The sequence below is a fragment of the Tasmannia lanceolata genome, unplaced genomic scaffold (genome assembly GCF_043159265.1).
Source record: "Tasmannia lanceolata isolate RefF3 unplaced genomic scaffold, GAP_Taslan_0.1 ptg000025l, whole genome shotgun sequence".
Taxonomy (NCBI): domain Eukaryota; kingdom Viridiplantae; phylum Streptophyta; class Magnoliopsida; order Canellales; family Winteraceae; genus Tasmannia; species Tasmannia lanceolata.
Genome location: NW_027518702.1, coordinates 12,563,800 through 12,582,181, shown reverse-complemented (window position 1 = coordinate 12,582,181; position 18,382 = coordinate 12,563,800). Strand labels below are relative to the sequence as shown.

At 37.7% G+C, this 18,382-nt stretch overlaps 1 protein-coding gene and 3 pseudogenes across 1 annotated transcript; 2 read left to right on the top strand and 2 right to left on the bottom strand.

The window, feature by feature from the left end:
* Positions 1-559: 559 nt before the first annotated feature.
* Positions 560-1,785, bottom strand: LOC143858026 (putative carboxylesterase 2 pseudogene; annotated as a pseudogene).
* A 4,126-nt stretch (positions 1,786-5,911) lies between these two features.
* Positions 5,912-7,216, top strand: LOC143857831 (putative carboxylesterase 2 pseudogene; annotated as a pseudogene).
* A 2,929-nt stretch (positions 7,217-10,145) lies between these two features.
* Positions 10,146-11,569, top strand: LOC143858024 (putative carboxylesterase 2 pseudogene; annotated as a pseudogene).
* A 1,354-nt stretch (positions 11,570-12,923) lies between these two features.
* On the bottom strand, positions 12,924-18,145 carry LOC143857962 (patatin-like protein 2). Its single transcript, XM_077368527.1, has 7 exons — positions 18,008-18,145; positions 17,135-17,316; positions 16,693-16,879; positions 15,761-15,922; positions 14,410-14,712; positions 13,088-13,263; positions 12,924-12,996 (listed from the first exon to the last, which is right to left on the bottom strand). The coding sequence occupies exons 1-7, from the start codon at positions 18,143-18,145 to the stop codon at positions 12,924-12,926; spliced, it is 1,221 nt and encodes a 406-aa protein (XP_077224642.1).
* Between the last annotated feature and the right edge of the window lie 237 nt (positions 18,146-18,382).

Below are 18,382 nucleotides of genomic sequence, written 5' to 3'. Positions count from 1 at the left end.
CAAGAAACCCTAATTAGGACGGTATATCGATAATTAAAATTTATACAGTTGATTTTTATTATTTAATTATTTAAAATGAAAATATTAATAATTCTCAATTAGATAACAAACACATTTAAATAAATAAAAATCTAATCTAGCGATTAGGGCACCGCCAATATCATATCATAAACGTGTCAAAATGATTGAATATATAAAGTACTATAAACTAACCTTAACATTCAAATGCCATATATGGAGGGAAGCAAACCACTTAGTTTATTAAAGGGAGAGGTCCTTTAATTGCTCCCTAAACATCCCTCCCTCTCTCTGAAATTAACTACTTCAGGACTCCTTGTACTCCCATATTCTAGATCCTAACAATTTATATTTATAATTCACTAGTAGGGGTCTTGCCAAACCCCATCTTACCCATAAAAAATACAAAGTCGGCCTCACTATACTTTTGGTCAGTGTTAGGTGTTAGTTTCGTTCGTGAAGTTGGGAGGTAATGCTTTGCTTTGAATATTTATACCTAGAACAACGAGTATTTTTGTACTTTCACTTGAAGCATGGTTCATTAAAGTGAAACAAAAACTCTATTCATCACTAAACAAATTTATTTGGGCATCAAATTACTGCTATAGAAAAGACAGTAAACAACTTAGACACTATTCATGAATGAAGCCAAACGTTTCAGCATCGATGCAGCTTTCTCACAAGTAGGGTTAAAAAGATGGAACACATGATCCTCCCCTTCAGTCTCAAAAATCTCAACCATTCCCCTCCACCCACTAGACGCCAACGCATTATAGTAAAGCCAAGCTCGATCTCTATATATCTCTTCCCCCGCCACGTAAATCAGCATCCGAGTGCACCCCATACCGGCTAGACTCGGTGCACCCGGTGCCATCGGGTTGATTAGCGGATCATCGCAACCTAAATCAGATGGACAAACACAATTCCACATCAGATCCACATCTTTCTTCTTTGAAGGGTTAACTACTTCACACCCAATTGGCTTGGACCCCCAAAAGTATGGGTGCACCAAAATAGCACTAGAAATGCTAACCCCATGGCCCAATCCGGCGGACCTGGCTCGCATTGCCATATGGTGGGCAATGTTGCCACCGGAACTATCACCGGCCACTATGACTCGGTTGAAATCGGCATACTCAGTGAGCCATGACTCGGGCCCACCGCCATTATGCGAGGCTGCCCATAGTAGTGTGGCCCATGAGTCATCATAGACAGTAGGGAGAGGGTATTCTGGGCATCGTCTATAATCCACTGAGACTGCAATAACGTTAGACTCTGAGACTAGTGAATTGAGATAAGAGTGGTGTAATTTTGTTGAGGCTCTTTCGAGAATGAAGCCTCCTCCATGGAAGTAGACGAGGAGAGGAAGCTTTTTCGACGAATTTCCGGTTAGATTCGGAAGGTAAAGACGGGCCCAGATGCCGGATTCCGGTATAACAACGACGTCTTTCGATGTGACACTGGTTTCGGGATCGAGTCCCGGTGGGACTATTGGGGTGCCTTCAAGGCGCTCAATTCGACCGTTTTTGTATAGACGAATGAAGGGGCGGGCTTCGTAGATGATTTCGTTGCTTGAATCCATGGGTTTATGAAGGAGAAGAGGAGTTTTAAGAGAAGACAAGTTGTGTTAACACAAGAGAAAAGCTTTATGGGAGATGAAATAAAGAAACGCGGTCATGGGGTGGGCTACTGCGCTGTCCACTTGATTATGGTACTGGTGGGTGACAAAGGCTTTTCTTCTTTGATTTCTCTATTGTTTACGTGTGGAACTTATGTACTAGAATGTAGTGTTATGTACTCAAGTAAGGTCAACAGACACCCTAGTCTATCTAAAACTTTGCTCCAATATTCTATTGGTTGGACCACGAGACTATAAACATTAGACTTCCCTGCACCCGTCAAAAATAGCGTTCACATTCAGTTGAAAATTAGGCCCAAAATTAGGTGTATACTTTGAGATTGCTTCATCTCCATTGTGCGTGGCCTAGAATGGATTAGAGTGTATTTTTCTCCCCCGGCCCCTCTCAAACTCTGCTCCGTATGGTTTTAGGCATTTGCCTTGTAGATTAGTGGCATATGTAGTTAACAGGGAGGATACAACCCTTGGATTTACCTTGAACTTACCTCGTAGCATATTGGAAGTAGTGTTTGGTTGTCAACCTCGTAGAGTAGTCTAAGAGTGCCATTATATATATACATACTAGCAAAAAACCCTGTCCGATGCACGGGCCGACAAAGAATTGTATAGACCACATCATAGGTTGATCTAAACCGTCCATGTGATGGAACACAACATAAATAGGTTGTGCCCCAAAAATCATTTCCATAGGTTGATCCTAGCCCTCCAATCTATAGAGGTTTCCATAATTCCTCTTCAATCGGATAGTTAAGATCACCCTATAGATTTTTTATTAAAAAAGCATAAAGGAGGGGGGTAAGATTGAAATTATGTGGCTTTAATGGGTATCTTTGTTAAAAAAAGTGTTGTGTAATTCTCATAGAATTTTCAAAAATTTCAAAAAATTCTCTCATTTTCTCTTTTGCTATATATATATATATATATAGAGAGAGAGAGAGAGAGAGAGAGAGAGAGAGAACGGTTCCTACACATATGTGTAGATAAGTTATCTACACACTAGCTTAAAATACAGTGGGGGCCACATTATTTGGGTGATCCAAACCATTCATTTTTAAGGCCCTCACATAGATAGGGTGTCCACAAAAAATTAGATCCATAGGATCATCCTAACCATTCGAACTGTGGAGGCAAAAAATGAACTAATTTGTGAGGGTTTAAAGACATCCATTTTACCTCCACAAATCGTAGGGTTGGGATGATCTTATGGATCTGATTTTTTGTAGACACCCTATCTATATGAGGGCCTTTAAAATGGATGGCTTGGATCACCCAAACAATGTGGGCCCCCACTGCATTTTAAGCTAGTGTGTAGAGAACTCTCTACACATATGTGTAGGAACCGTTTTCTTAGCAAAAGAGAAAATGAGAGAATTTTTTGAATTATTTCAAAATTCTAATAGAATTACACATCACTTTTTTTTTATTTTTTTTAACAAATGCACCCATTCAACTCACATATTTTCAATCCTACCCCTTCCTTTATGCTTTTTAAGAAAGGCACCCATTAAAGCCACCTAATTTCCATCTTACCCCCTCCTTTGCTTTTTTAATAAAAAATCTATAGGGTGATCGTAACCATCCGATTTAAGAGGAACAACATATTATGGAAACCTCTATAGATTGGAGGGCTAGGATCAGCCTATGGAAATGATTTTTGGCGCACAACCTATTTATGTTGTGTTCCATCACATGGGCGGTTTGGATCAACCTACAATGTGGTCCGTACAATTCCTTGTCGGCCCGTGCGATGTTTTTTACTAGTATATATATATATATATATATATATATATATATATATATATATATATATATATATATATATATATATATAGAGGATAGTGTTGGTGAGCTTAAGCTCACCAAACTTATGGTGAGCTTAAGCGCTCCAATCACATGGGTCCCACATTTTCTGCGGTGATCCAAACCATTCATTTGCAAGGCCCTATCATAGATAGGGTGTGTACCAAAAATCAGCTCCATAGGATCATCCTAACCCCTCCATTTGTGGAGGACAAAAATGGGCAGATTTGTGGATAAATAATGTCTGTCCATTTTGACCTCCACAAATGGATGGGTTAGGATGATCCTATGGAGCTGATTTTTGGTACACACCCTATCTATGATAAGGCCTTGCAAATGAATGGTTTGGATCACCACAGAAAATGTGGGACCCATGTGATTGGGCGCTTAAGCTCACCAACACTTTCCTCATATATATATATATATATATATATATATAGAGAGAGAGAGAGAGAGAGAGAGAGAGAGAGAGAGAGAGAGAGAGAGACCTAAGAAATTCAAGCAAAATTCTACCTTTTTTTTTTGTGGAATTTGGCTTCGATATCTTTGGGTGGAGACAAGGGTGACACATCATCACAAGTATTTCAATGCTATATTTGCAACTAAACAAGGGGGTTTTGCTGACTTGGCAAATGACAAGCAAAACCTGTAGTCATCCCAGCTTTTGTGCAACCAAACACCCCTATCTCAAACTCGATCGAGAAATTATATGATGAATGGGCTTACAAACACGTACTATCGTACCGATTAATACAGCTCAGTTTTTGAGAAGCTGCTGTTGGATCAAATATCAAGAGTGGTATTTCTATACTTCCATTCATCATATAATTTCTCCTCAAACTCTTCTTCCCCATGTGGCTGGAAAAGCTCAATAAGACATCAAAGAAGTGACCAACCTATGGAAGAGGTCAACTGATCCCCTAAAGTCTGTCTGAAACCTCTAAAACTCTGTTCTTGTATTGGTTGAGCCATGAGATTTTAGACATTGGACTTTTGTGCATTAGCTCATATAACAAAACATGGTTGTGCTGATATCACTTCCCAAATAGTAACTACAAAATTAGGTGTGGACTTTGAGATTGTTCCATCTCCATTGTGCGTGGCCTAAAAGTCAGCTTTTTTACGCTTTTGAGAATGGCTGAGTTTTAAAAACGTGTTTTCTAATAAAAATTTAAGGGCTGATATTAGCTTGCAAGGAGAAACTCTTTTCAGTTGACTTACTCAGCTAGCAAACCGTGTTGAACCATTAAAAAACTTAGTTTCATATGTGAAAAAGGAAACACTCATGAGAACTTCTTAGAACTTCCAACCTCTTTTTCTGGCTACAAATTGACCTGTGCATTATTTGTGAGTGTAGAAAATAGAGATTTATATACTGCGTGTCGGTGAAGTAAGTTTTCCTGAAAAAGTATTGTGTCGCCCACTTCATATGATGATTCATTTGTTGGGCTACCTTTACTGATCTATAAACAGGGATTGAGCCTCTCTAGCTCACTGGTCAAGTCTTTGTTCTTCAACCTAGAGGTCGGAGGTTCAATCTCGGCTTACCTACCCAAAAAATAGTTGATCGATAAGAGGGACCGCACATTGTAGAAAACTTTATAGATCGGAGGTTTAGGATCATCATATAGAGATGATTTGTGGCGTAAAAGCCTATTTAAGTTGTGGCCCAACAAATGTATGACTTGGATCATCATATGAAGTGGGCTCAGAATACTATTGGAGAATACTTGAAATTATGCGCATACATATATGAAATCTCAAGAAAATGAGATTTTATATGATGAATGAGTGGACATGCTTGTATTCATTGTACAATGAAGTACCATCCTTGATATTTTAATCCAAGGATAGCATCTTAAAAACTGTGCTGTTGACGGATCAAATATCAAGGGTGGGATGATGAATACGGGCATTTCCTCTCCCCAAGAAAATAAATGAAAACAAAACACATGTTAAGAGAAGAGATATATTTTGGGAAATGATTTTAGCGCTACCATGTTTTGATAAAGATGCGCGAAGCATCTCATCGTTTAGTAATTAAAGGGCTGTCGGTAGGCAAGATGTGAGGCGCATCTTTATCAAACTATGGTAGCTCTGAAATCATTTCCCTACATTTTCTCTTCTTTTTACTTAGGACAACCCTCTCTAATTCTATTGCATTTATGACTAGTCTTACGCTAGATGGGCCTGTCTCAAATAAGAATAATGGGAAGACTATATTAGTTCCCAAATCTCAATAGAAAAATTGGTCCTCAGTTATTCGATCACCCAACTCTCAAAGTTTTCAAGAATTTAAACAATTGTCGACAGAAGTGCCCGGCCCGCACCATTAATGCCCACCACTAGAAACACTAAAATGAACTGTATTCCACTGAAATCCCACCCACATATAAACAAAAAACAAAAAACAAATCAAATAAGAAAAGCCTATGTTAAACCCCACACAAGTGGACACCCCACCTTCCTCTTCACCCCTTTCTTAATACCAGGAAAGTCAAATATCTCACATATATGTGGCCTTCAGCCTTCTTCTTTTTCTCTCGTCTCAGGGTTACAAAACCGTAGATCAAAGGTTGAGAAATTCTATTTGAGTTATTGGTTCTGTTATTCTTCTTCTTCCGCAACACTACTAAGCCCATGGATTCAAGCAATGAAATCATCTATGAATACCCCTCCTTCATTCGCCTTTACAAAGACGGGCGAATAGAACGCCTTGGAGGCACACCAATAGTCCCACCAGGACTCGACCCAGAAACCGGGGTCACAACCAAAGATGTCCTTGTTTTACCCGAATCCGATGTGTGGGCCCGCCTATACATCCCTAATCTCAATGGCCCAAAAAAGCTTCCTCTCCTAGTATACTTTCATGGTGGAGGCTTCATTCTAGAAAGAGCCTCAACAAAATTGCACCACTCTCATCTCAATTTACTAGTGGCCGAGTCTAATGTTATTGCAGTCTCAGTTGATTATAGACGTTGCCCAGAATATCCTCTCCCTATTGCCTATGATGACTCATGGGCCACACTTTTATGGGCAGTCTCACATGTTAAAGGTGATGGGCCCGAGTCTTGGCTCACTGAGTACGCCGATTTCGACCGAGTCATAGTGGCGGGAGATAGTGCAGGGGGAAACATTGCACACCACATGGCAATGCGAGCAGGGTCCACCGGGTTGGGTCATGGGGTTAGCCTATGTGGGGCTATTTTGGTGCACCCTTTCTTTTCGGGGTCTGACCCAATTGGGTGTGAAATTGTTAACTCGGCTAAGAAGAAAGATGGAGATCGGATGTGGAATATTTTGTGTCCCACTGAGTTGGGTTGTGACGATCCGTTGGTCAACCCGGTTGGACCGAGTGCGCCGAGTCTGGCCGGGTTGGGGTGCACTCGGATGCTGATTTGTGTGGCCGAGAAAGAGATATGTAGAGATCGAGCTTGGGTTTATTATAATGCGTTGGGCTCTAGTGGGTGGATGGGTATGGTGGAGATTTTGGAGTCTGAAGGGGAGGATCATGTGTTCCATCTTTTTAACCCTACTTGTGAGAAGGCTGTGGTAATGTTGAAACGTTTGGCTTCTTTCATAAATAGTCTATGAGAAGTTTGTTTCCTTTTCTATAGTAGTACTACTATAATTTGATGTGTTTAATTAGCTGTTTGATGATGAAGAGATAGCTGTCTCTCACTTACTTGTTTTGTGTTATTTTGAAGATTGACTTTCTTTGGGATACCTTTAATGTTTCAGCTGTCTTCATTCAATGTACTTGAATGCCATTATCCTTTTTTGTGGAGTGGGTACTTAATGTTGGGGTCGGGCATGAAAGCAAAGGATCATTGGAAAAGTAATTGAAAGTGTAAGGGCATAGAACTACTTGTGCACCTCACGTTAACAGCTAGCTTTTAAAGGTGAGTTCTGCTCATCTTTGTTTCAATTGGTATTAGAGCCACGGTTCTAGGTGAGTTCTATCCTTGTCGGAACAATTTATATTTCAGTCACCTTTTTTAGAACCAATTTTGTGTCCAATAATCACTTTTGGACTCAACTCAAGATTGTTTCCCAAAATCCAAAACATTCGGTGCCTTAATTTTGAGTCTAACAATTAAATTTCGACTCACAATTGGTTCTCAAAATCCAACAAAAGATGAGCCTTAGTCAAGATAAATTCCATTTTCTAAATTGAGCAGTTAATTGTGGTTTTTGCCTTTAAAAGTTGCAATGATCAGAACACCATATTGACTTCAATAAAAAAAAGAAAGTAAACTATGCACATTCTTATAGAATTGAGTATATTTTGTTTACTAGTAGAGCACCCGTGCGCTGCACGGGTTCCTCATTCAGCTTTACACAAATGAGAATGAGTATTAAAATTAAAATGGAAAGCAATCGCAAGGGTGAAAGCAATTGTAGATCTAAAAGAAACCGAAAGTAAATCAAATAGATAGGTTAACAAAATAAACATGATTGTTCTTCCAGTGCTGAATTAAGCTAAACATCTAATGTTGCATTAATCTGCATGAACTAAATCGGATACGAAAAAGAAAGGGGTCTGATTTCTAAAAACAAAACACCCTTCATTCTTTATATTCTAAAAACATATTCAACACACCTAACCCATTGTCGTCCATCTTAGCAGGATTCAAACCATGGATTTGATTGTTTCATGTCACCTGAAATTTCTTAAATGACTTGAAGAAGACCTATGAAATCACCCACTGCTCCAAGCTTACGCAATCTCAGTATTGTAGAACAAATTCTCTGCAAAAGACAACTAAATCTAATACCCAAAAGTCCTCGAGCATCAAATAAGACAACTAAATCCAGCCCTAACATGTAAAATCCAACCAAACCCAACGCCAAAATTTAGGCTTGGCAAAATAGGAGGAGGAGGTGAGAGGGAAATCACAGACAGCGTCGACTACAATCTTGAAAACTTCACACGTAGCCACATATGGCAGTAAGCCACAATAAATCAATATAGAGTATAACAGCTATGGAAATACAAAACAGTAAGAGGCAAAGACAACCAAGTCTCTGCAAATTGCAGAATCTATTGAAAAATAATGAAGAAGAAAATAAAAATAAACAGAAGAAAGATCTGGTGTATGGTGTATACACTGAAAGTTTCCATGGTCTACATGTCTGATTCACATAGTGGCTCGGCAATGACCTGTGACAGTCATTTTTTATTTTTTTTTTGGAATGATTGCATGTAACAGTCTTCTCTCAATCAGTTACTCTAGGAACCCATATTGATGCAGAACGTGCGGCGTGAATCAAATCTTTTATTTTTAATTTCTTATTTTCGTCATTTTATTTGTGGTATTTTTTTTTGGATGTCAAATCTTGTTCTTTTAGCATGATTTTGGTGTTTTTAGAAAGATTTTTCGATTACCTATCTAAAGAGCCCAAGATTACACTATTTGGAGTTGATTTGACTAAGTTATAGGCAGTTTTAAGATATTGTATAGTTCTATTACGGGATTACTATTTAAGAAAAGTTTTAGTCATGTTTCTTCTTTTTATTTATCTTGCTTTAGTTAAAAGATTGAGAATAATAGTTAGGTAAGAATTTAGGGTTGCTATTCTTAGGTTTTGGCTTTTTATATAATGTAATGGCATGAGGAAAGACAGATAGATTTGAATAAAGTTTATTTTTGGGATATCTTTTGTGAAGAGCATTAGCTCGTTCACATGGGTGAAGGAGCTTCGCTCCTGCCATCCGTTATATTGGAGCTTTTCTCCAAACCGTGGCATGGGTTTTCAAACCCCCACGAGTTTATTTTAGTTGCTTCTTGTTTTGATCTTCATCTTGTATTGCTGCCTCTCACGGAGCCTGCGTCACATATCAGCCTCCAAAATGGGGACCGAAAAAAGCATAAAAGCATAAGAGAAATTTCTTTGTTGAAATGGAGAGTAAACCACAAATATCCTTAAAAATGCTTGGCTATAAAATGTAGGATAGAAGTAATGGAATAGTTCTATAGAATTATGCGCACAACTTAGATCTTGAAGGCATAGTAGGCTTGCTGCACCCACATATCCCACTTTAAAGCCATTAAAAATAAGTAAAACTGGTAATATCGACTATTTCCTGCAGAACAAATGGAATTAGTAAGTTTATTGGAATAGGAAAAGAATGGCTTAGAAAGAAACAATGGAAATTAATTTCGATATTGTAGGAGATTTAGTCGAAAAGAGCTTCTTTCATTGCGCCAATAACAAAATTAATTTTGATATTTTGGGAGATTTAGTCCAAAAGACCTTTGAGTAGGAATTGAAACGGTGTAAATTCTGATTTATCTATGTCAGAATTTTTTTACCACAGGCGTGTTGTAAAAAGAGAGATTTTAGGGTGTTTTATGCGTTTTTTTTTAGGGAGGAGATATCTTGGAGATAGACAATTTTCTTATAAGCTAATACACTTGCGTGTTTTTGGAGGAGGTTGTCACGTAGTATCAAACGCGGGATGCGGGGACTGTCCACGTGGGTGTGAAGAGTGAAATCCCCATCCTGCTATGTTATAATAGATAGATTCCTTAGTCAGTACAAACGAATACAATCCGCATAACATATGAAATATGTAAATAATCTGATAACAAATAACGAATTGGTAACTACAACCATAAATATATTAGTTACCAAATCTCAATAGAAAAATTGGTCCTCAGTTACTCGATCACCCAACTGTCGAAGTCTTCAAGAATTTAAACTATTGTTACAGAAGTCCCCGGCCCGCACCATTAATGCCCGCAACTAGAAACAAGAAAATGAACTGTATTCCACTCAAATCCCACCTTCCTTCTCATCTATATCTTCTTCCCCTTTCTAAGTGCCAAGAAACTCAAATATCTTACATATATATGTGGCCGTGAGCCTTCTTCTTTCTCTTTTGTGTCACGGTTATAACCGTAGATCAAAGGTTGAAAAATTCTATTTGAGTTATTGGTTTTGTTATTCTTCTGGGGAATTTTGTGTCACAGTTTTGTAATAAACTGTAGATCAAAGGCTGAGAAATTCTATTTGAGAATTGGTTTTGTTATTCTTCTTCTTCCGCAACACTACTAAACCCATGGATTCAAGCAATGAAATCATCTATGAATACCCCTCATTCATTCTGTCTTTACAAAGACGGACGCCTAGAACGACTTTCAGGCACAACAATAGTCCCACCAGGACTCGACCCAGAAACTGGGGTCACAACCAAAGATGTCCTTGTTTTACCGGAATCCGATGTGTGGGCTCGTCTATACATCCCTAATCTCAATGGCCCAAAAAAGCTTCCTCTCCTTGTATACTTTCATGGTGGAGGCTTCATTCTAGAAAGAGCCTCAACAAAATTGCACCACTCTCATCTCAATTTACTAGTGGCCGAGTCTAATGTTATTGCAGTCTCAGTGGATTATAGACGTTGCCCAGAATATCCTCTCCCTATTGCCTATGATGACTCATGGGCCACACTTTTATGGGCAGTCTCACATGTTAAAGGTGATGGGCCTGAGTCTTGGCTCACTGAGTATGCCGATTTCGACCGAGTCATAGTGGCGGGAGATAGTGCAGGGGCAAACATTGCACACCACATGGCAATGCGAGTGGGGTCCACCGGGCTGGGTCATGGGGTTAGCCTTTGTGGTGCTATTTTGGTGCACCCTTTCTTTTTGGGGTCCGACCCAATTGGGTGTGAAATTGTTAACTCGGCTAAGAAGAAAGATATAGATCGGATGTGGAATATTGTGTGTCCCACTGAGTTGGGTTGTGACGATCCGTTGATCAACGTGGTTGGACCGAGTGCTCCGAGTCTGGCGGGGTTGGGGTGCACTCGGATGCTGATTTGTGTGGCCGAGAAAGAGTTATGTAGAGATCGAGCTTGGGTTTATTATAATGCGTTGGGGTCTAGTGGGTGGATGGGTATGGTGGAGATTTTGGAGTCGGAAGGGGAGGATCATGTGTTCCATCTTTTTAACCCTACTTGTGAGAAGGCTGTGGTGATGCTGAAACGTTTGGCTTCTTTCATAAATAGTCTGTGAGAAGTTTGTTTCCTTTTCTATAGTAGTACTACTATAATTTGATGTGTTTAATTTGCTGTTTGATGATGAAGATATAGGTTTCTGTCTCTCACCTTTTCTTTTTTTTTTTTTTTTTTTTTTTTTGGGTTTTGCTAACAAGTGCCAGGGCTCTTGTTAAGCATCATTTAATCGCACTTGGGATCATGAATTTACACTTACTCTGAGGAGGAAAAAAAATCTCAAAAAGTGTGTTAAAGTCTCAAAGTGTGTGAATTCAAATTTCCAAGGACAATTAAAAGATGCTGAAACGCTAGCAAAACCCGATTAACTACTATTAATCGGTAAAATCAATCTTTACACCCTCGAAAATAGGCCCAATTTATTATTACTTTTTTTTTAAAAATTGCCTAAAATGATAACAAAACCCTTATTTTATTTTTTTTGAAAATTGACTTTGTTTAAGCTGTCTTTATTCAATGTACTTGAATGCCATTATCCTTTTTGGTGGAATGGTTGGGGCTGGGCACGAAAGCAAAGGATCCTTGGAAAAGTAAATGAATGCTCAAGGGCATAGAACAACTTGGGGGACCCTCATCTTAATAGCTAGCTATCAAAGGCAAGTTGCTTTAAGTGGTATTAGAACCTGGGCACTACTCTGGTCTTGCAAGTGGTATTAGAGCAAGGGCATGGTAACCCTGGTGTACCTTCAAGGATGGAGATTCATTAGATATCGATAACTCCGATGTATCCTCGAGAATGGAGAAAATCCACAAGGGAGATTATTGGGGTTCCCCATGAAAGCAAAAGATTCGACATGGGAAAAGTAAACGGATATGAAAGGACTCATAAGATTAAAGGCTAGCTTTTAAGGGTGAGTTCTACCATGGTCCAATACTTTATATTTGAGTCATCATTTTTTAGAACCAATTTTGAGTCCAAAAGTGATTGCTGGATTCAAAATTATGTTTAATTTCCAATAATCAGTTTTGGACTAAACTCATAATCGTTTCCAAAAATCCAAAGCGTACGGTGCCGTAATTTTGAGTCTAGTAATGAAATTTGGACTCACAATTGGTTCTCAAAATCTATCACAAGATTGGCCTTAATCAGACTAAATTCCATTTTCTAAATTGAGCAGTTAATTGTAGTTTTTTGCCTTTAAAAAGTTGCAATGATCAAAACATTATATTGACTTTAATAAAAAAAAGAAGAAAGAAAGAAAGCAAACTATGCACATTCTTATAGAATTGAGTAGATTTTGTTTATTCCTTAGTCAGTACAAAAGAATACAATCCGCATAACATATGAAATATGTAAATAATCTGAATTGGTAACTACACCCATAAATATAGGTATTTTACACCACACCTGTTTGTCTTATTTGATTGGCCTTTATTTCTTTTGGACGTTGGACAAACTGAAATGGGTGTCATGCTTTATTTTAAGGCTATCTATTAATATCAATCTCATTTGGGAGATTTGGTATGTAGTGATCTTAACTCCCGGAGCCTCCTTTCTTCAGAAAGTTGTTTAGCAAACCTGTAAAGAAGAGTGCAATATAAAGATTAGTGTCATAAACTAATTAAAGAAACAATGACAAAAAGAGCTCTAGAGGGCGTTTTGCTTTCACCTTATGAGAGCTTGTTTATTGCTGCCTTCATTTTCTACAGATTCAAAGTTTCCAGTCTCCAAGTTCACTCTTGAAACTGGTTTGCTCAACAATCCTTCACCAATAGAGACAAGATTCTTCAAGTTCGCCTTCGTAGTGATGTCGACCGATGACAAGTTCCCAGTTAACGAATTGTCCTAGTTTTCCATTCAAAAGCTTATCTTAATTCATTGAGCGATGTGATAATAGTGCTTAAGATAATTAGTTAAAGAGGAATGCTAGATTCACAGGCACCCTTGCAAAATAAGGGGCAAAGGGCGCCTCTATTGGTCAAATATAATTAAAGATAGTTATGATCATAATTTTCTGTGCCATCTTTAATAGTATTTGACCAATGCGGGCACCCTCTGCATTTTATTTTGCAAGGGCGCCTGAATCTAGCATTCCTTAGTTAAATAAGAGTACTACAGAAAAATGATAATTCTCTAAGGCCAGGTTTGGCGATCATGAAAAATTATTCCATGGAATATTTGTGGGGCTAGTTGTGAGACATGGGGTGAGACGGAGAGAATTGAGAGGATGGGGGCAAGGGGAGTATAGAAAGCTACCGAAGCTCCTAAAATCTAGGTAAACAAAAAGCCAATTTTAGATAGGTAATTTTTATCACTAGTAATTAGGGATTTTTTATACTCTCTCCACTCTTGCTCACTCAATTTTCTCCCTCTCCCTCCTTCTCTACCCCTTTTACATAATTAGGCTCATGTGTATTCCATGGTTTCCGGACGTGGCAAGTCTTGGCCACCTTGTATGGTTCGTGTTAAAGTATAAAAGATTAAATAACGCCATCTCCAACAGCTTAAGCTTTTGGAGTAATTGGTAGTTTCAAATGGTATCAGAGCAATTGGCTTGGGTTCAAAACTCTTTGATATTACTGGGTTCAAAACTCCTTGATGTTAAAAATCCACATGTAATGGCCAACTGAAAAGAGGGGTTACATGTGCCAAAAAGAGGAGAGTGTTAAAAGTATAAAAGATTAAATAACACCATCTCCAACAGCTTAAGCTTTTGGAGTAATTGGTTGTTTCGTAGTCCATAGTTCAGGTAATTAAATCTCCAATGACTTGCAAATTTCACCCCATTTCCAAGTATTTCCACCATCTTTTGCTTTTCTTCATTATTATGAAGAGACAAACAAAAGGATGTGGAAATGCAGTCGCTTTAAGGTGAAGACAAACAAAATGGGATGACAAATGCTAGGAAAAAGGGAGGAAATATCATTTCCCCGAGTAAATTGCATATTAGAATTTCCCTTGTAATATGGGAAAATTTGCATGTTTTCTTACCTGAATTCGAAGAAAGTTACGTCCTGAATGAAGAGCTTGAAAAACCACACAAATGTGGATGGCAACCATATCTGCACTTGCTTGAGTAAACACATCGATTATTGGAGTCGAACCACCATAAATCAGCCAATCCAGAATCCCCCACTTGCGTGCTAGACTTGCATTGTATTTCTTTTCATTCTTCAGAGAACCAGTTCCTAATGAGAGAACTAAAAACCTTCCATAATCTACTGGTTTGATTGGGAAGAAATCTGGGTTTCGGTCGGAAACCTCCTTGGTCACAGTACTGATGGCAACCAATGCCTGAAAACATGTTTCGGATTAAGCACTATAAGCTTATTTTTATATCTTATGATCTTTTAGTTTTTTATTTTGAGAACCGAATTGAAAACTGATTATTAGACTCAAAATTTACAGGCCCAAGTTGTGTTGAATTTGTATAATTGTATCGTCTTAGTACACTTAGGCCTCATTCGTTTTGGATTTTGAGAATTGATTTTAAGTCCAAAACTGATTATAATTTGAAGCAAAATTGCAGTTAGGTCCTGATCTTTTTGGATTTTGAGCCCAAAACTGATTATTGGGATTGAAAGTAAAGTCAGTTTGAGCCCAATAATCAGTTTTGGATTCAAAATCAATTCTCAAAATCCAGAACGAGCAAGGCCTAAAAACAATTTTGACTCTAATAATCAGTTTTAGACATAAAATCAATTCTCAAAATCTAAAACGAACTGGGCCTTGGAGGGTTGTGTTGGAATTCTCTTTTAGCATCGACCTAAAGTCCCACATGGGATGTTGTGTTTGATCGAACCACCGAAATAGTGGGTCATTTCTCAGAAAATTCTAAAATATGCCTTTTGATCGAGAGGTTAGGATTATCTAATCATGGTGGGACCAACGGGTCATAATTGTGAAACAACCAATTAGTTCAAAAGCTTAAGCTGTTTGAGTTGGTGTTGTTTAATCATTTATACTTCAACACTCCCTCTCACGTGTGACCCCTGTTTTTGGTTTGGCCTACTCGTGGATTTTTAATATCAAGGAGTTGTTGGGTTTTGACCTCAGGAACAACTTTGAGCCAATTGCTCTGATACCATGTGAAAACTACCAATGACTCCAAAAGCTTAAGATGTTGGAGATGTTATTATTTATTCCTTTTATACTTCAACAATAATGCCCGTTGCCCACGAGATCGATGGTTCCAATGTCATACGTGTGGCACCTTTGGATGTAAAGTCTATTATTTGGTAAAGAAAATTGACAATGGTTGTTAACCTATCTTCTATCAATTGTGCTTGAGGCCTCCAAAATTAAAAATAATTACTTCTGAGTAGGCCATCGATGAGCTTACTGGATTATTAGCAGCTACACCACCATCGATAAGGTTAAATTCCCTTACATTCCCTTGAGAATCTTTCGTTTCGAAGTAATGGGCAGGAAGGTAAGTTGGAGCTGCAGACGTTCCAATGCAGATATCCGAGAGAAGAGCATCCATGGATGGGTTAGACTTTGCCTACAATTGGAAAAATACACAGTAAGCTTGATTATCCATGACACCACCAAAGAAAGAAGAAAAAGAAGAAGAAGAAGATGTCGTGGTGCCACCACGGGCTTAGTTAATGGAACCCATTAATTAATCCACATATATAGAATAACACTTAGATATTATATTTAGGGAAAAATGGTCATAACAAGCCACAGAGATCAATTTTATTGATGTGTTTTATTCCTTAACAAAACATTAACCACTCCTTTATTAATCAAAATCATTCATCTGTGTCGCTCCGGCAGATTTAATTACCACATGCCTTTAAAATGGCTTACATTGAAGAAGCTACCATGAAGGCTATAAACTTAGATGTGGAGAGCGAATTGAAGAAATGACCTAAAATCTTTGTGAACTTACTCTAAATCGGATTATTTGGGATTCAGAGGTGAAAGAAATTATTTTATTTACAAATAGTGACTAAATTGGCGTATTACCAAATCGCACCCTAACTTGTCACAGCTGTAGATACAGGTGTTTTAAGAATGCTCTTTATGAATCCTTGCCACCCTTAGATTATTGCCTTTTATTTTACTAAGCATCTAGTGGTAAATCACTTAATGGATCAGGGTGAGGATCATCCGAAAGACTAACATTTTCAGGCATGGTCCATCTCAAATAGTGGATCATATCCATGTACGTAATAATTTAAATAACAAAGAACAGAAAGAGAAGAAACTGAGAATATAATTTTGTGAGAAATGAAAAGAAAAAATGAGAAAGAGAAGACGAAGAACCTCATAAGTTGAGAAGATGGTGGGCTGGAGTCGCTTAATATCGAATGTTGGAATAACCACATTAGTCAAGGTCTGGTGCACCCTTGTATTTCCAAGCTTTTCCTTTACTAGACCATGAAGATACTTCCCATTGTATTTGGGCCCAAACATTTCTTTCACCATCTTTCTCACCGAAGCAAATGGCCCACTGTGATTTTTGAACAAAACAAAGGAAATTCTATAAAATTATTGAAGAGAAATACTGATAAATCATCATCATTGTTATTGTTGTTGTTTTAGAATATTATTGAGGATCTGTATCTTTCATTGTAAATTTTTAAGCCCATTTTTAAGCTGAAAATTGGGCGTAAAATTTGTTTTACACCCATTTTACGTCGAAAGAAACAAAGCCTAATGGGAAATAATGATAAATCATCATCCTTGTTTTTGTTGTTTTTGGTACCCATATTTTGGGAAGATTTTGGGGCCGTGATTGAGGTAGAAATCTTTGATATCTTTAGCGGCAAATAGGGGACGCTTATTTTCATTTGGTGCAGCTAGCATGGCAGTCACAAGGCCACCTGTGCTTGTCCCCGCCATTACATCAAAATAGTCTGCAATTCTTGCATTCTCACCGTCCAGCTCCTGCTCCATAACACAACTTTTGAAATCAAAATAGTAAAATAACAAGGACAAAGTGTTAGAATACATAAAATCTCGTGAGATCTGACGATTGGATCATCAAATACTAGAAGAGAGGTAGTTTGTTTAGATTAGACAACTAGTTTAGATTAGGATTATCACTTCCTAAAGTTGATTTTTTATGTTTATCTCCCAAGTGCTTTACATAAGCACACATTAGAGATCATTGTAATAAATGAAGACTAAAATAATCTATACATATTAAGATATCATGGTACAAACATAATGGATTATCTTATTATGGGAAATTAACCTTAGGTGTAAGTATGATTTTGCTTTGGTTAAGCTTGCTAGGCATGCATATGTGAATTAATTAGTTTTTTGTTCATAATATATTATACAAGTTAGATTAGATTAGAATAGACAAGTAGGCTGGATTAGGATTATCGCTCCCTAAAGTTGATCTTCTTATGTTTATCACTTAAGTACTTTATATAAGCACACATTAGAGATCGTTGTAATCAATGAAGAGTAGTGAAAATAATCATAACATATTAAAATATCATGGTACAAAGATAATGGATAATCTTATTATGGGATATTAACCTTAGATGTAAGTATGATTTTGCTTAAGTTGGTTAATCTTGATAAGCATATGTGCATTAATTAGTGTTTAGTTAATAATATATTATACCTGTAGTTTTGATTCCAAGAACACAAGTATGGTTGCAGGGATGATTCCTCTAATTCCCCCTCCATCGATGCTAAGAATAGTGATTAGGTTTTCGTAAGTTGGTGGTCGGATCTGATTAATGGTTGCTTCTTCTGCCATGAAGGATTAAGAAGTGGCTAATGAATCAGGTAGGATTTCAAACTAATAAAGAGCGAATATTCGAATGATGAATATCTTGCGATGAATGGGTATAAATAGTGGTGGTGGGACAAGAAACTTCAGTTTTTTTAGGGAATAAACAATGATTTCTCAGCATTTGAACCCTTCATCCTCTAACACATTTGTTAATATTAATCACATGTATTAATGCGATCTTCTTCAAATCAATTTGGTAAT